The sequence below is a fragment of the Barbatula barbatula genome, assembly GCF_947034865.1.
Source record: "Barbatula barbatula genome assembly, chromosome: 18".
NCBI classification, from domain to species: Eukaryota; Metazoa; Chordata; class Actinopteri; order Cypriniformes; family Nemacheilidae; genus Barbatula; species Barbatula barbatula.
Genome location: NC_136781.1, coordinates 1,815,327 through 1,833,478, shown reverse-complemented (window position 1 = coordinate 1,833,478; position 18,152 = coordinate 1,815,327). Strand labels below are relative to the sequence as shown.

Here is an 18,152-nt window from a genome sequence, read left to right as displayed (position 1 = left end):
AATTTGTTTGTTGACTGGGATGAGGTCCTTCTGTGGTAGGTTATGTTTTTTTTTTAATAATTGATTGACATTACACTAGCAGTAGGCCTATAGCCTTCTGGACACATCTGTCATTAGTTTTGTCTGAAACCACCAGAACTACATGTGGTGTTTTTTTTTTAGACTGACTTTTAAAACATTCTGGTGTTTTACTTCATTCATTTATTGATAATGTGACACATTTTTGGTTCAACATCTTCACTGATTCTTGAGAATCATTCCCATCCTATTTTAGGGTTAAAGGTTTTACAAGGTTTAAAGGTCATCTCTCATTTTCCTTGGATTTTAGTAGGTAAGAGATTAGAGATTGAGCTATTTGATGGGAATGTTGATTGAAAAGAAAACGTTTCATAAAAAATCCACTAAATTCTGTTTTGATTGATGGTGGAGGGTCAAGTTCAGGGTATAGAAAACATCAAAACATTTATTTGATTGATTACCAACAAACATTTTTAGTTTTATTTTGTGACTGATGGCGCCTCAGTTACGGATTTGATATGAAACTAATCTGAATGTTGGCTTGACCATCATTAAAGGGTTTGAAAAGTCAAAAGAGTCAAGATTAAAAAAATCAGTTCTAATCTGAATTAACACCAGTTGAAAGAGATTTGAAGGTTAAATGCAAAGATGAAAACATATTTTGTAAATATTTAGTGTTTTTCGATTTTTATCTTTTCTCACTTATCTCACTGCCTGTTCGTAAACAATTTTTGTTGCCTGGCAACAGGCCCATACAGGCTTTTCGGCGGCGGGTTGTTAACAGGAGATCTGGGACGGTATTGTTCCTCAACCCTCCTCCCACAATAGAGCAAGAGTCTTAAACTGTCCTGTCCAGGGGAGGAGACCCTCACAAAAACATCACACTCCCACACATTCATATTTAATAAACATCCTGGAATGCTGTCATTCTTATCAGAATTCAGAGTCAGGTCTGCTGTGCTCAAATATGAATTCTTTAAGAATGATATAAGTACAAAATTTCATTGAAATTCCTTTGTCCAACAGGGACATTTTGTCCTATTTATTGTCCTGTTGTGTTCCAAAAGCTCTGTGTATTTTTTTACTTTCTTAAAGAATTTCATCAGAAATCGTTTTCATTAGGATCGATTACCATTTATAATGAAACTTTCAATAAAATCCCTTTAAGATTGACTGTATATGTATTTGTGAGAGATGCTTGATAGGTACCTTTCATCATCTTTGTCTCTTTGTCGTCTGTCTAGAACACAAAAAAAATATATATATAATTTAAACAGATCAACTGTTCCTCAGGATTTAAGGGAGAACAACAAGAACTTGTTTTCCAAATGAGTTACGGAAGTGATCTTGGCACATATTTTGTTGACCTAAGCACAACGTTTTTATAAATAAAACCTAAACCCACACCAAACCCCAGCCATAACTTACGCCTAAAATCAGAGGGAAATGATAAGTAGTCTAGTAGTACTGGTTAAACTTAAAATAAACTGTAAACTTATTTCTGAAATCCGATTGGTTGATTTAAATGATGTCCCATGGTCAACATGGACATCATTGCCCTAAGGACATCAACCACGTGATGCAAAATCAGGATAGCTGTCTTAAACTAAGATCTCAAGTAATGAAGCTCATCAGATTTTTCCGATTTCAAAATATCTGAGTTATGATGTTCACATAAGTACAGCTCTTTACTTTTACTGCATCAACAATGAACTCCATCTAGTTTTTATTTCCATTTCTCTTAAGGAATTTTAAATTAACATCTGAATCTGAAACTTCATCAGCAATCTTCTGAGCAGTAACTCTTTCCTCTGGGCATGTGTGAGAGAGGTGTGATATGTTATATTGCCCTATTCTATTCTGTGTGTGAGAGAGAGAGAGAGGGAGTGTTTTTAGGGATGGGGGGTGTCTCCTGGCCCCTCTTTTCCTTGTTTCCGTGGCCACGCTGCAGGACACACACATTTACCATGGCCTCACCAGAGACGTGCAGCACTGTGGAAACCTTCCAGTCTGAGTCTCCAAAACAAGAACCTGATCAAAACCCAGACCAAGATCGAGATCCGGCCCTTCCAAACCAGAACGGGAGAGATGAAGATGAGGAGAAAGATGATGGTGTCAGTTCCGGGGCAGAACCTGAACTTCAGAACCAGGAACATTTGGACTCGGAGTGGGTGGAGGATAGCTTCCGCATAGACCGAAAGAAACTTGAGCTCATGCTGTACGGTGTGTGTTTATTCTAACAACGCTGTGATTTCTCCTCTCATGTGCTGCATATTGATAACTGTAATTGCTCATGTTCCGCCAGCGTTTCCTGTAGAATCTTTCCAGAACCGTCATTAATCAAACCGCTTTTTATGCATTTTAAAGAAACCCGTTCAGACAGCCACCTGCAAGTGTTTTTTACAGAAAATGACCTCTGAATGCATTACGGTGACTGCTAGATGAATGTATGGTGTCCAGAAGCGTATATGCGGCTCTTCTGATGTGATGAACAGGTAGAATGGTCTGTTATCACGAGCTGTCCAGGAATCTCTTGGAATTTAGCTCCGCCAGCAGCCTGCGATTCATCACCGCCAGCTAAATGTCGACATTCAAATCCCTCAGAAACAGACAGAATGACATATTGAGCTCATCAGAGGGGAGACGCGATGATGGTGTTTGGGTTCTTCCCAGAGCAGGGTAGTATTGCTCAGAGATTGCTTGTTTTATTGCTCACAGGGCTTTTAAGAGTTTCTCAATTCATTCGTCACTTATCGTTTCTCCTAAAATGTCCTAGGACTAGTAAAAAAAGAAAACAAACTAGATTTGTACGTTCGTGCAAAAACTGTTACTGGTGGTTATCTGTGCAAACAAAAGTTGGGAGTGGTTGCCAGGGAATTGCTATGTGGTTGCTAGGGAAGGGGTGTAACCATATGTTCAAAAATAAATAGTTTAAGCCATCTCAATGTCAGTAATGCTTATGGTCTGTTGGCAGGGTGTTCTGCGTGTTCAACTCAACCCAAAGCCTCTGAAATATGCATGTGTATTTAGTCTTTTTGATGTCTTTTTAGGTTTAAATAGAAAACATGATTGTGTTATCTGTCTGCTGTAATACAAATGCTCTCGGGTGAGGGATTTATGTTTAAGTTGAATAGATTGTTTAATGTTTAAATGTTGTCAAATCTGAGCACGGTGTGAAATCCTTTTTTCAGATTTTTCCTCAAACCTTAAGCACATAAGTGATCACTGACGCATGAAAATTCTCTAATAGCTCATTATTCGCATTCTGTAAGAGAAAGTGTTGAGACCTCATTTAGGTTTTATTTGATCTGCTGTATAGATCTGTTATAAAAGAACATGCTTTACGGCGTTTGCGTGGTCTGAATTAGTTTTGCGTCATCAGTTTTACTACAACGCAACTGCTTTGTGACGGCGTTTCCCAGAAGAACTCTCTGGGGTCTTAGACACACACAGTCATTCCTCGTTGAAGAGTTGTGTAACCCGTGGCGATGAGGAGCAGCTAAATGAAAAGGGCAATGTTCACCCCAGCCATGTAAATGTCATTGTGCTGCAGATGTGTTTAAATTTACCCTCAACACACACACACACACACAACGTTTCTACTTGAACTGCAGTACTTTACACTATTATGTCCATACTTTCTTAAAATAAAATAGATGCAAACAACACCCACACTTTTGTGTTTAATTCGTACTGTCAAAGAACGTTTAGTTGTGATAGTTGTGTGTTCAGATTTACACTATTTCTGAAGAACTTACAGCATAGAAACAAACAATAAATGAACACAAAGCAGGAACAAATTTAAAAGTAATGAGGTAAGAATAGGATGCTGAGTAAATGCATAAAATATGTTGTGTGTTGTTTTAAATAATATATAAAATTTGTCTCCAGGTCCTGCAGAAGGTTCTGGACCAACAGGAGAGGAATTCTTTGAACGGGTGAGAAACCGAAAGGCTTCAGATCAACATCCTATCTTTCTTCCATTTTCATTTTTGACTTCACATAATTTGATACTAAAAGGGATATCTATACAAATTTCCTGTGGTGGTGAAGATGGTTTTTAAAGGGCTCCTTTGATGACTATTTGTAAATTATAAATATACGTTGGCATGATTTATTAGGGTCTTCATGAAATATCTGTAACAAATTTAACTGAAAACACTAAATGGTTGTGTAAACCACACACTTTTTGCCTTGTCAAAAACACCTGTACTCACAGCAACCTGTCTCCTTTAATGCTAATGAGTTACCGTGCACCCCACCCCTCTTCCGCCCGGGGTGTTGACACAATGCACATGTAGTGTTTCTCAATGCTGGTCCTCGGGTAACACCTCACAGAATGTTTTAGATTAAATAATCAGCTTGTTGGTGTGTTACTGGTGTAGTGCATGCCATGGCCATGCGGTGGGTGTAAACATGCAGATGAATGGGCGGTTACATTATATAAAGAACCTTTTTCTATGTCACAAGGGGAGCGAAATCTAATCGGCTCGATTTCTCACATGCTTGTTGAAAAAGGCTCACTAAAAACAAATGTATTGGCTTCTTCTTTTTCACGTTATCTGAGTTGCAAGATGCACCGGGGACCCAATTATAGCACTTAAACACAGAAAAATGTGGATTTTCATCCGATGGGCCCTTTAAAAGCAGTCGCTGGTTTGTTGCTGGTTCAAGATGGTCTTTATAAAAAGTAGGTCCAACCGAATCCAAACTCTTTCTAGACCAACTTGAACAAGCTGGGGACCACATAAAACCAGCTAATATCTGTATTGTTTTGCATCGGCATTAGTTTAGAATCATTCAGTGGTGCAGAAGTGAGTTTCCTTCAGTGATTTTGTCCCAATCACCGAGCACAATGTCATGAGGTCAGAATGAGATGCTTTGTGATGTAAATGAGATATTGTTCTCGTTGAGCTTCTCTCGTTGCTTTCACACACACATGAGTTGCGTTTTTTAACACATTCATTGTCTCAGGTGATGAGACAAACAAGCACTCAGGTGAAGTGGCCGTCCAAGCTAAAGATCGGAGCTAAGTCCAAGAAAGGTGAGATGATTTCCCTTCCACTGTATATCACACAGTAAAATCTTTTTTTTTTAAATTTTGTCAAACTTTATGTTCTGTGTTTATGTCTAGACCCTCATGTTAAAGTGGAAGGAAAGAGAGCAAATGTGCTTGAGGCGAAACAGAAGATTTTGGAACTTCTCGAGACAAAGGTAAGAGTTTATTATCTCTTCTGTTGCGTGTTTGTGTCCGGTGGGGGTCTCATCCCAGCGCATTTGTGCACAGGTGAATAAAGTGACGCTGAAGATGGATGTCACTCACACCGAACACTCCCATGTGATTGGTAAAGGGGGCGGGAATATTAAGAAGGTCATGGAGGAAACGTCCTGTCACATTCATTTCCCGGATTCAAACCGGAACAGTGTGACGGGAGAAAAGAGTAACCAGGTAATCCCAGTTTACAAGCCTAAATTCCGACTACAAGATATAAAATAAGAGTATGTTTATTACTGAAGCTCACTAAATGAAACATTTAACACGTCATGTGATCGTGATTTTTCCTGCAGGTATCTATTGCCGGGCCGGTGGAGGGGGTGGAGTCAGCACGGACACACATCCGGGTTGGTAACATCATTCCTCAATTTTTTCAGATTGTTAAAGTACTTTAGCTGTTCACATGCTCAGTGTAAAGTTGGTTAACCTAAAACTACCATTCCGACCCGCAGTCCCTCCAGCCCCTGGTGCTGACCTTTGACCTCCCAGTGACTCTCATGGGGGGTGCGGTGGCAGATACGGGGTCACCTGTGATACAGCATGTGGCTCAAGCGTTTGCAGTGAGCGTGAGCTTTAGAACTCAACCCAAAATCTACTGCAACACCTGTGTAGTGAGAGGAACCCAAGGGAACGGTGCTGCTGTGAAGGTCACACATGCACACGCATTTATTAATACATGCTCACACAGTCACACACACACATTGATAAATTGACAGACACAAACATGCCTTCAGATATGACACACACAACCACATTCATATTTAAAATCAGATATGTTTCCAGTGTTCTACAAATTATTCTGTGTCCTATGACCTCTGCAGAAGGCAACGTGTGCGCTCATGGAGTTGCTGCTGGGCCCGGAGGCGGTTGCCGGGGTAACGGGGGTGGTGGTGAGCACACAGCTGGACGTGACCTCTCAACAGCATTTGTTCCTGTTGGGTCAAAACGGAGTGAATTTTCTCACCGTGATGCATCAAACGCACACACAGATCATCCTGCCCGACCTCAGCGCTCCTCAACACACACCCTCACTCATGATCCAGGGCACGGCCGACGGAGTGTGTGTCGCTCGACAGCAGCTCATGGTATGATGAATCTAAATAAACCTGTTTAATATTCAAAGATGTCCTTCATTGGTTTAGAAGTAATGCAGGTTTTTGTAGATCATCTGGTAGGCCATAACACTTGCAATGCCATGGATGTGATATTCGGGAAACACACACACATTTATAAAATGTTACCATAAGTGTAGATTCAATTACTTTGGGTAAAATGTTGATTTTTGTTGGTTGCTCGTGTCTGACTGTGCACATCCCAGGACTGCCTGCCCGTGTGTCTTATGTTTGATATGAAGGACGAAGGCGAGTTTGACCCTCGGAAACTCGCCCAGATGATGCAGAATCTGGGGGTATTCATCAGCATTAAACCAAAGGTCAAGCAGACTGCGAAGGTATGGCACCCACAATGCATCTTTCATGAGAAAAGCATACCTCCTTCATGCATAAAATATGTCTACTGATGGCAAAGTAATGGCGATCTCACTGTTGACTTCAGTCCATCCAGTTGTATCAGTCATTGGAAGTTGCATGCAATTAAAAAAAGAAAGAAGAAAAAACTCATACAATTGAACTATTTGTTGTTAGTTAAGTTCAGTTTTTGAGTGAACTGTCACATGAAGTACTAACCCTGAATTTTTCCCATTTCCAGTCGGTGGTCGTGAAGGGTTTAGAGAGACACATCACAAATCTGTACAAGGCCAGAAGTCTGTTGCTAGGCCTGGACTCCAGTGAGGTACCCATGACAACCAGGAATTTATGTGAAGTTTCCATGACAACCAAGCTGCCTGCGGACCCTCTGGTGGCCAATAATGGAATGACGGGCTACTGGCTAAACATACTAATGCAACAACTGCGTCTCACTGAGACAGGTGTGGTTATGTGTCAGTGTGTTGAGATTTCATCCCTTTGAATGTCACTGATGTGTGTTCATCGTACTTAAAAATGTGTGTTTGTACCAATCATTCTCTCCAGAGGCTGCGGTTAGCTCTCTCTATGGAAAGCCACGCCCCTCTCCCCCACCTGGATTGACGGTTTTCTCAGAAGATGGGAGGATAGGACTTAAAGGGACAGACTCAAAATTAGAGAAGGTTCGAGCGCTATCGCAATTGAATACAAATCTTCTACATTACGCTTCGTTTATTACCAAATTTTACCCCAAAATCCCCAAAAGTGTTGAAAATCTTAACTGACTGCCTTGTGGGATTTATTATTCCATACACTGTTGCATACTGCACATTTTGGCAAATGATTAGCACATCATTTTCCTTTACATATATTTATTTAGCAAACACTTTAATCTCACATCACAAATGAGAAAGCATTTAACATCCAGATGTTCCATACATACAACATGTGTGCACAGTATGCGTATATAGCAAGACGGCCACTTTGAACAAATCCACAGATCTGACTTTTACTGATACAGGATTCTCAGTCTCAGTTCTTCCCGATTTTGAACCAATAAATCAAACTGAGTCTGCTTTACATCATAAAGCTAAAACAGCAAGACTAACATCTTTGAAGCTCTTGTGATAAATATTTTAAATTGCTAAGTTTATTGCATCAGATTCCAGAGAATGAAGGTCAATCGACACACGGCGAGATGGAGAATTGTGTCACCCCGCATGCAGAGGTAACTGAGGTTAGAGAGGTTGTTGTCAAGCCTGCCGCCTCATCAAGAAGAGGCAGCCAATCAGACTCGCCCAGGGACCTAAAGCAATCTGAGAGCTCACAGAGGTAAAGTTCTCTCCCCTCACTACACCTGGACACAACAGTCAGATGATGCCGCTCATTACGATTGAATCAATTAGATCCAAGAACTGATTCAAGACGCTGAGTCAATGTTGTGTGTTTTAGGTCAGTGAGAGCAGAGGTGGATGGTGTTTACTTGAACAGAGACAGGCGCTGTAGTCTGCGAGTTTTCTCCTCTATGGACTCTAATAATGAGGTACAAATAAGGGGGATGATCGAGACTAACCATCATTATTCTTCTGGTTTATCACAAGCGTCTTTGTTTACTGTTTAACAGGATCAAGAGTATGAGAGAAAGAAACTTCTGGCGAATCAAGGTTTGTCTTTTGGATTCAGAACAGTTTTGTGCATCATAATGATCATTCATTTCACATCTTCAAAGTACAAACCTGATAGGATCAAACATCATGTCTTTGATCCTTTAAAGCGATTTAAGTTCAACGGGTTGAAATTGTTATTCAGGCCCATCTGACTGAACCGGCTCGTGGGCTGCGCGACAGCCATCTATTTCACATTCATCATGTGTATGGCTGAAAATGAATTAAGGAGCTTGAGTGAGCCAGAGAGGTTGATATAGGGGAACCATTTCAGTGTAACACGCTGCCAGATTTATAATGGAGTGACACAACCCGCCCACAGAATATTCAAACAGATGGACAGTCACACACACACACACACACACACACACTTACATAAACACAACGACAACGCATTTTAAACAGACTGTGTAAATGCGTGTCCATCCGCGCACATAATGCAGAAAATTATTTTCATAGGGTCTAAACCAAAAAATAAGTATTTACAGGAAGATTTTAACTTTACGTTATTGCATTATTATCAGTTTAAATGTATGCATCAAAAGCATTGCCACTCAAATTATCTACCAGATGAATAAATGTAAACCTCCAATAAATGTGGACTTAAATTCCATTGTCCAACTAGGTGTACATTATCAATACACCTAAGAATGTTTGACGTAATCTTAGGTATATACTTAGGTGTCTTTTTCTATGAGGATGTGAGACTGAGGGAGAGAGAATGAGAGTGAGCAGATAGAACTTTATTTCTCTGCATGACTGCTTTTGATGAAGTTGTTTAATGAGTTGGCAGGTGTTTAATAATGCAGGACACAAACACACTGGATGCACACTTTCTAATTAGAGCTGCTTCTGTGTGCCAGGGTAAACCTGAGGCGAGTTATACACCCGTGCGTTTGTAATAGCTTTCATTTGTATCTCTGAATGGGAATGTGTGTGTGTCTACAGCAATGCAGCAGACTCCAGTGGTCACTGAGGTCAGGACCCCCACGGACACCTGGAGTGGACTGGGATTCTCCAAATCAATGCCCGCTGAAGCTTTGAAAGAACTGAGAGCAATGAACCGACGCTGCTATAGACCCTACCAGCAGCAGGTGCACACAGACACGAACACACACTTTACCGGCATCAACATCAACATCAAACTTACAGAATAACTCAGATATTCTAGATAAATAAAAAAAAACACGTGCAATCATTTAGTTTATCATGTTTGAGGACTTTGTCAGATGTAATTTTTTACCAAAGACCATCATGTGCTTGTATATTATGTGAGAGACAATTGTTGTGTGTTTGCATTCATATACTTTCAGATCATGTACTGAGTTTCTGAATTCTTCCGGTAGCTCAGCTGGTACAGCATTACATTATTGTGGATTCGATTTTCAGGGAACACGTATACTGATATATACCTTGAATGTACTGTAGACCTTTGGATAAAATCATCTGCCAAGTGGACAAATGCTAATTTAACGAAAATTAGTTTAGCAAAAATCTTGGATTTTATGGAGTTTAACATGGAATATTTATTGCATGACTCACACTTTGAAAGAGTCACATGACTTTCTTTCTCTCCAATATCAGCTCATGTGGCCTTATGGAATAGCAAAGTGTCTGTTTTGGAAGTAATCTGTGTTGTTATTGTAATTAGGGTGAAATACAAGAGTTCATGAAAATCTGAAATGTTTGTGCATGCGTTTTGAGTTGGAGACCAGAATTAGAAGTTTAGAAATTCGATAGATAATAACAGTAAGCAGAAGCGGCTGACGTTTTTATGAGTTTTAGCACAGAGAAAAGACTCTGAAATGTCAATTACACACACATACAGTATCTGCACACCGCTCACCAGCTCCCTCATTTTCTCCCCGCTGTTATAATGAAAATCTCTCAATAAAACTTCTGAATGAAAGTGATTTAGTTCTGGATGGTGGAAATGAATTAATCTTTTATTTTTTAATTGTTACTGCTGTTTGAATCATGTTTAATTCTTTGTATAACCAAATGCCATGCACAAATGTTCCATTTGTAAAGCTTTTAAGATCTGGCACGTGAGTGTATTTTTGTGATGTGATTTATGACTTGGTAAAAGAATGGAATAAAAAACATTTTGTCATTATACACCATCAAGGGTTTGAAACAAAAACGTGAGTCTGAAGTAACCTTCACTGTGTTTGTCTGTCTGGTTCTAGTCGTGGATTTCTCCGAGTTGGAACGGCAGTGATTCTGAGAACTGGAGAGAAAGAAGAGGATCTTTATCTTCATCACCGCCTGACTTCTCGTCATCTTCATCCTCCTTTCAGTCATATAGTTTTTCAACAGCCCGAACATTTAAACGTGTGTCACCATAAAATTAGCTCATTCGCTTATTACAGAATTAATTTTGCGGCTTTATGTCAAGATGAAAATATCATGTATGCTTTGGAGGTAAAACATTTTACAAAATGAACATATGGGACGATAGATACGAGCTCTTACTGTGTGTCCTGCAGCGGAGGGCTACCTGACCAGCACTAACCACTCTGAGGGTGGATCTGCAGTGCCCAGACATTTGATTGGCATGTCACCTAGTCCCACACACACAGATGATCTCGAAGAGTTACTGGTACAGCTGGGTCTGGCGAAATACATTGATATATTCCAAGAACAGGAGGTACACACACTATCCTCTCACCTTTCACTGACTGTCTACACACAAAAAGAACACTTTGCGATACTGTGTGATTCATTTTCTAGTTCTACCTCAATGCAGGTCAAAAGTGTGTTTTTTTCCACACCAGTCTGTTATAATGACATGTATTAAGACAAACGGATACAAAGTGCTAAAACATAGGTCATTCTGAAATATACATGCTCACGTGTTTATCAGATTGATTTTCAGACCTTCCTGACGCTGACAGATGAGGATTTGAAGGAAGTGGGTGTGAGCACATTTGGAGCACGCCGAAAGATGATTCTTGCCATCACAGGTCACATTTATTAGCCATACGAATCAAGAACACTTAAGGGGAAAGTTTGGGTTAGCTGACTCACAAATCACATTAAACAGATTAAAACTGTCAACACACATCACACATAATCAATTATAAATTATATAAAAATTAGCTACAAAATATACAATACAATATAGCTACAAAGCATCCGAAGATATTCATTTAAATTTTTTTATTACATTTCTGGCAGATTTGAGCAAAAAGAGAAAATGTCCTGAAACAGCCAGTGTCAAATCTGGTTACCTGGAAGGTGGGGCAAGTGGCCGTCTTCCACGGATTATGGATGAGGAAGTGGCCGCAAAAAGTATCCGCTGGTGAAGAGCTGCTGTGACGACGAAGACTTTTCCTACATTGCACATGAGACCTTTAATGCTTCCTGTCATGTGGCCCTCAGGGACCAATCAAAGTTTGAGACATGATAGATGATTACCATAATATGGCAGAGAAGACAGATGTGCTATTAGTCTCAGAGGAAACATGCTGAGATGTCTGACCTTCACCGTGAACCAACTAACTGTCCAGCACCAACACTTTTTATGCAAGTCTCTCTCTATCTTCAAGCTTCTCAACATCTCTTTTTCACACTGCTCTTGTGCCTATGCAACACTTTATGGCCTTTATCATATGCAAAAATTGGAATATTTAAAAACGAAAATTGACTCTTCCTTTATGTAAAACACGAGGGAAAGACTTTATTAACTGCACCTATATGGACAGATGTTGTTTATATATAGCAAACATTTAAATCAACTCAATTTGGACAAAGGCATGACTTTGTCAAAATTTGGGGATCATTATTTTTGTTGTATCCTATGTAAAATATGTATCTATTAAAATTCGTTAGTCACACAGCTGAACTTTTTTTTTAAAGGTAAAATTGGGTCCTTTGGATAAAAAAAATATTTATTTTCGCTAAAATAGGTAGATCTACAGTACACAGGTCTACATTTTAAGCTGAACTACTGATGTTGGAAATAGTTTTTTTATTTGAAACTTTTTACCGACAGAGGGCGTCCTGTCACTGTCTGTGTCCTTTGGCGTGCTTTGATATTTGCGCATAAAACTCTTCCTGGGAATAATTTCCCCGGTACATCAAAGATTTATACAATTTGACGACCTTGAAAATTACAAGCTCGCCACAGTTCACTGTTAAATAAATTTGTTGAGTGCTAAATTAATAATTAGATGGTTTTATTCAGCAGAGAAAATATGAACCCGCTCTCAATATTGTGGCGTTGCACCCCAGTGCGCAACTGAAAGTTTCAATTAAAATTATCTGTTCTGAGTGTGCTCACAGTTTCTCTCATTTACAATTTAATGTATCTCTCATATGCATGTCATTAAATGGGATTTTAGAAATGAATCGTGTGCAGGCATGAATTTGAGTTGTGTCAATATCATGATGGTAATTGTCGTACTCTGGCACTTTTAAAGTGTAATTTAAGCACATAATGAGAAATCGCGTTGACTTATTTTACCCACTGTAAAATATTGCCACTTCACATTAACAGCATTAGACAAATGGAGTGGAGAGGGGAAAAATTAAACATTCAAACTAAAAAAAAACACTTCTTGACAGGAAGACGTTGCCGCGCCATGAGAGACTCAACATAGAAAGACATCCGTGCGACGCATAACTCAGACAGTATGCAACGACCTTTGTGAGCGCTCATTTACTCGTTTATACAAAAGTCTTTAGGAAGTCATCTGAAATGGCCAAGGGCACAAAGTGAGCCTCATTGTTATCACAAGCTCAGATTTTTACCACTAAGCAAGTGTGGTTCAGCATAGTTGCATTCAATTCAATAGGCATTTACCCTTTCATTTTGTTCTTTTCACAACAATTCAGTTCAGAGCCAACTCAAACCCTTCATATTATAAGCAGCGCTGTTCTGCGGTGTGGTGCTGAATGGACAGCTCCCAATCGTGTGCGCACACTACCAGCACTTCAAAATAAAGGTTCTAAAAAAGACAGGGATGTCATAGAAGAACCATTTGTGTTTGCCCAAAGAGCCCTTCAGTCAAATGTCTAACCTTTATATAATCTGTAGAACCTTGCTCAACTAAACCAATTGGGAAACAGAAAGGAACTATTGGTGCCAAATGTTTTTAAGAAAGAGAATATGAAGAGCTTGGTTCCAAAATCAGAAAATCTGAATTTTTTTATTTGTCAAAAATCGTGTGTTTTATGATGTTATCATGTTTTTCTTGTGTTTTCTTGTATACGTAAGCTGTATTTTTTTGTGTCTTAAATGAAATCAAACCAACAGCAGTTTAATTGACATTCATTGGAAGAATGGATGAATGAATGTCATATATATCGTTTATTGCTCCCCGAACTCTTTGTAAGTCGCTTTGGATAAAAGCGTCTGCTATGACTAAATGATAATGTAAATGAATGCACAATAAAAAACGTGATATTTGAAAAAAATCTCATTTTGGAACCCAACTCTTGCTACTTTTGCTGCTTTATGTTTTACTCATGAGCTTCATTCATTGACTTATTTATTCCTTTTAATTAAAAATAAGCCAATTTTCCGGTTTGTCTCTCCGCAGCCGAAATCACAGCAGCGGACAACAGGCGGTGTAACCCGTCACCCACCTCGAAAGTGCCCGATTTCAAATGGAACCGGGGGCCGGTTTTAATTTGTTAGCAGTGATCAGGGAGTGAGTGGATGTCGGTGTATTGATTTGCCTCTCCACAGCGCGGGATGCTTTACAGCTTTAAATCAACACCTGCGTATTACCTCCAGCAAACCTGAACAAGAACGTTTATTCCCCGGTGAATGCAGCACTCCTTTTGTTCTACATCCATCTTTCCGAGAGAGAGAGAGAGAGAGAGAGAGAGAGAGAGAGAGAGAGGAGAGAGAGAGAGAGGGAGAGAGAGAGAGAGAGAGAGAGTCACAAAGGGTCACCACAAGCGAGCGCCGTGACGCATCTTAAGCAAAGGTTCAAATTGGAAAGGCTGTAAAAAGCGTGTTTGATTAAAAGACACACTTCACCTTGGAACCAAAGACAGACGGAGACAAATTTTCAATAAAGTACATGAAACCTGACCTATTTTAATAGCAAATACACAGATATTAATGCAATTCTTAAAACGGGAATTGTTTTTATTTCAGTAAGCCTAATGGCAATACGATATAGGTTTTTTTATGTCAGAGCTTTCTGCAGGAAAGTGATGTGACGTTTTTGTGTCAATAAAGCTACAATGAAAACAATCTGAACACTTTTCTGAACATTCTTTAAGTAATTTAATTTAAAACGGTCCACGTTTTATTTTTGTCGCGTCACGTCCTTGATCAACAACGGGCTGTGGACACAGTGGGCGTGGTTACGGTGAGAGGGGCGTTGCCTTGTGGGCGGAGATGCTCACCGTTCCATTACGCGGTTCCGATTCTCCCGTTACCTCAGTGCAGCAGCTGCGGAGGTCTGAGGAAACTAGTTCGTCGTGTCTCGGATACTTTACGGTCTCGTCTTCTTTCCAATCACCCGTTCACATCGGCCCTGATAACCGCGAACGGCCCCGTCCGAGGTGAGTAAAGCATAGTTAATTATATCGGTTTAAAATGAAGCTAATTTATAAAGACGCCAGCGCGTCTCCAGCAGCTCTGAGCGCGAGCGGCTCTGGGCTTAGTGAGTGCGGGACGCTCGAGCTCTAAACTCAGTTTATGTTGCTGTCAGTTACCTCAGGATTTTCTCTTCAAACGAGATTAATCGCATCAATCGGACAAATTCAGCGCATTTATAATCTAGATTTAATCCGCGATTTGCGCGTGCCGCCCCGGAGTTGACGCGAGGGAGACATGTCAACTCCGGGGCGGATGATAAATGTTTTATATCTGGAGTGTCTTGTCCTCGAAGTGTGCCAATGTTTACCTTTAGAACCCCCCTCCTTAATTTCACCTGCCCCCTCTCTTTCTTCTCTCCTTCTCTTTCCCTCCCTTATCTCTCTCTCTCGTTCAGATGGCGTTGAGTCTCGGTCTGTTCGTGTCTCTGACCGTGTTTTCGGTGTCGGTCACCGGCAGCAGTGCTGATAACCCCCTGGACAAGGAGAGGTGGATGAGCACCGTGTCCCAGTACGACAAGAGCAAATACTGGAACAAATTCCGTGACGTGAGTTTTTACACCACATTCACTTCTACTGATGTCCCGTTAACGCACAAAAGCCTTTATAATGCTACGAAATAAATGCATGTGATTTAATGTTGTTGGGAAAGGTCCCTTGAAGAACAGCACAACATGGGTCTTTGTGTTATAAGGAATAAACCCAATAATGTGAAATCTCAAAAGGTGTATTTTAGGGTTAGTTAAAGCCTGATATAAAATTAATTACCTTATATTTTAGAAACATAGATACGTAGGCTAGTATACAAGCTTCCTTACTACATTGAACAGTATGTGGGAATTGGTGCATCCCGTTTATAATACATTGATACAGTTTGCTGAAGGTATAATGAGCTTCTATTTTAAGAACTATTGATATACAGCCTTGTCTGGATTGGTGTGGCTTTGTCCCAGATTGCATACTAATGATACATAGAATATACATTACCATTGGGATAAATGTGGATGATCATTAGTATGAACCCAAATCATACAATTTTAGAAATTGTATCACAAAAAGTGGTGTCAATCCAAAATGTTACGGTTGTAGCACAGCAATCATAACCCTGCAAAATATATATTATTTAGGTATTATTTGTCCCATCCTAAACCATGACCAGTACAAATACATGCCTTCAGTGAGCAGTGGAAGTATTCTAATGGTGATGCAGCCCATGTGTTGTGTAATTCACACTGGAGAGGTACAGATCTCGAAATGAAGCACCTGTCCATGAGTGTATTCAGAAGGGTCTCAGCTGTGAGACGTGTATGAGAGCGAGATGGGGCAGTAGGGGGGTGTTGGAGGCTCTTTATAGGGATGAAGTGATTGCGGGATGTAAAATGAGGAGTCTCTTCACGCCAGTCGCGTTCTCTCTCTCTCTCTCTCTCTCTCTCTCTCTCTCTCTCTCTCTCTCTCTCTCTCTCTCTCTTTGTCTCTCTCTCTCTCTGTCTCTCTCTCTCTCTGTCTCTCTCTCTCTGTCTCTGTCTCTCTCTCTCTCTCTCTCTCTTTGTCTCTCTCTCTCTCTGTCTCTCTCTCTCTCTGTCTCTCTCTCTCTGTCTCTGTCTCTCTCTGTCTCTCTCTCTCTCTCTCTGTCTCTCTGTCAGTAATTTTTCTGTGTTAATGAGAGGTGATATTATGAATGCTGATGCAGTGAGAGACGCTTTGAAAGGAAAGGTGACAAGGACATTAGCACATAAACGAACATGCACACTCAATCCCTTTGCACTGAGGTGGGCAGTACTGCCAAAGTCTGACATGATGGTATAAGTAATTATGTGTCATGGAAATGGCATATGTCTTACAATATTTGTATATATTTAATGACTATGTGGTATTAAATAGGTCTACTTTACCAATGAATGATGGGCTCTGTTTATGTGGAACGCAAAACAAATGTAACAGATTATTTTTAACCACTGAATGATGCATTTGGCATAAGTGCAAAAGCATGCATAACCCATTATGTAAGTCTTTGGTTGAAAACAGAAGACTTGACTTGGCACTTGTTTGTCTTTGACTTTGTTTTGTCTCTTTGTATTTGAATTACTCACTTGTTTGAATAATGTAAAATCCCCTTATCCCCTGATAATTGTGGTTATATTTCTTCCATGGTATAAACAATGTGATACCGCCCTGAACTATACAGTATATGCGTGCGTGTGAATATGTGTAACTACTTCTTGAATTGTTAGAGTGAAGGATGACAGGTTGTCTCGGTTTAAAAGCTTTAAAATGAGGCTTTCCTCAAGATATAGCTCAGGCAGACATTTTTAGTCACACACACACACATTTTCACACACATCAAACGCTTTCTGTTCGCGTAACAGTCTAAAGGCTGATATTAGCTGTTATTTTAAAGGTCGTTGTGAAATCTGTGTAGGCCTCTAATGGCTTTCTAAGAAAGCGCCTGGGCTGCTGATGATTTGCATTGTTTTCCATTCGTTTATATTAGCTGGTTTAAAAATGAATATAAACTTCGATGTGGTGGTAGTACACTGTTAAAAGTAAAGGTTCTGTAATGTTTTTTATTACATTTTTTACCACATTAAAGCTTATGTATTTTTTAAAAGCCTTGCAGCTGTATAGGGTTTCTGGGGTTGTAAATGTAAAAGCGTAAAGATTTGTGTTTAAGTTCTAGGTGTCATTGTGAGTGTTAACATTGTTTTGGCATTCATTTCAATTTTAAAATATGACAGGATTTTATGAGAAGACATAATTACATTTAACTGTTTAATGCTAAAATTGTTTATGATTTTCATATTAAAAACATTAAGGTGGCAAATGAAAAGTGCGAATTCAGGATGTGGTAGTTTGACTTATTTGATGAGATTTGTGTCCTTTCTAGTCATTTATAAAAAAAGGGTCAAATTGTGTGTGTGTGGTGTGAGTCTCCTGGGACTGCTGTGTCTGCCATCTGAATGAGCCCCATTACTCAGAACTGCTTACGGTCTGAATGTGGTCCAAAGATTTTGGTTTTGGTGAAATTCTATTGTTCTCCAAAGGAAATATGCTGTGTGATTTACTATTATCATTTGCAATATCTCTCTATCTCTCAATCTGTTACTCCTCTTTAAAGAGCTAATGCTAGCGTGCTGCCTTCTCTTATATGACCGATTAGTCATATAACTGCCCACC

The 18,152-nt window shown here is 39.8% G+C and overlaps 2 protein-coding genes across 2 annotated transcripts in view; both read left to right on the top strand.

Moving 5' to 3' along the window:
* Positions 1–1,985: 1,985 nt before the first annotated feature.
* Positions 1,986–11,728, top strand: bicc2 (bicaudal C homolog 2; the record flags this gene model as incomplete). Its single annotated transcript, XM_079479440.1, is given in 19 exon segments — positions 1,986–2,241; positions 3,910–3,956; positions 4,993–5,062; positions 5,153–5,232; positions 5,306–5,467; positions 5,587–5,640; positions 5,746–5,940; positions 6,115–6,378; positions 6,612–6,743; positions 7,001–7,237; positions 7,326–7,439; positions 7,919–8,088; positions 8,209–8,299; positions 8,381–8,420; positions 9,369–9,514; positions 10,610–10,727; positions 10,910–11,070; positions 11,287–11,386; positions 11,601–11,728. Coding segments are annotated over 19 exon segments (2,565 nt in total).
* A 3,094-nt stretch (positions 11,729–14,822) lies between these two features.
* Positions 14,823–18,152, top strand: part of spock1 (SPARC (osteonectin), cwcv and kazal like domains proteoglycan 1) — an 83,421-nt gene continuing 80,091 nt past the window's right edge. Inside the window, exons 1-2 of the mRNA XM_079479365.1 lie at positions 14,823–14,945; positions 15,377–15,526. Coding sequence (XP_079335491.1) covers positions 15,377–15,526 — 150 coding nt within the window. The 5' untranslated portion in view covers positions 14,823–14,945. The remainder of the gene's footprint in view (positions 14,946–15,376; positions 15,527–18,152) is intronic.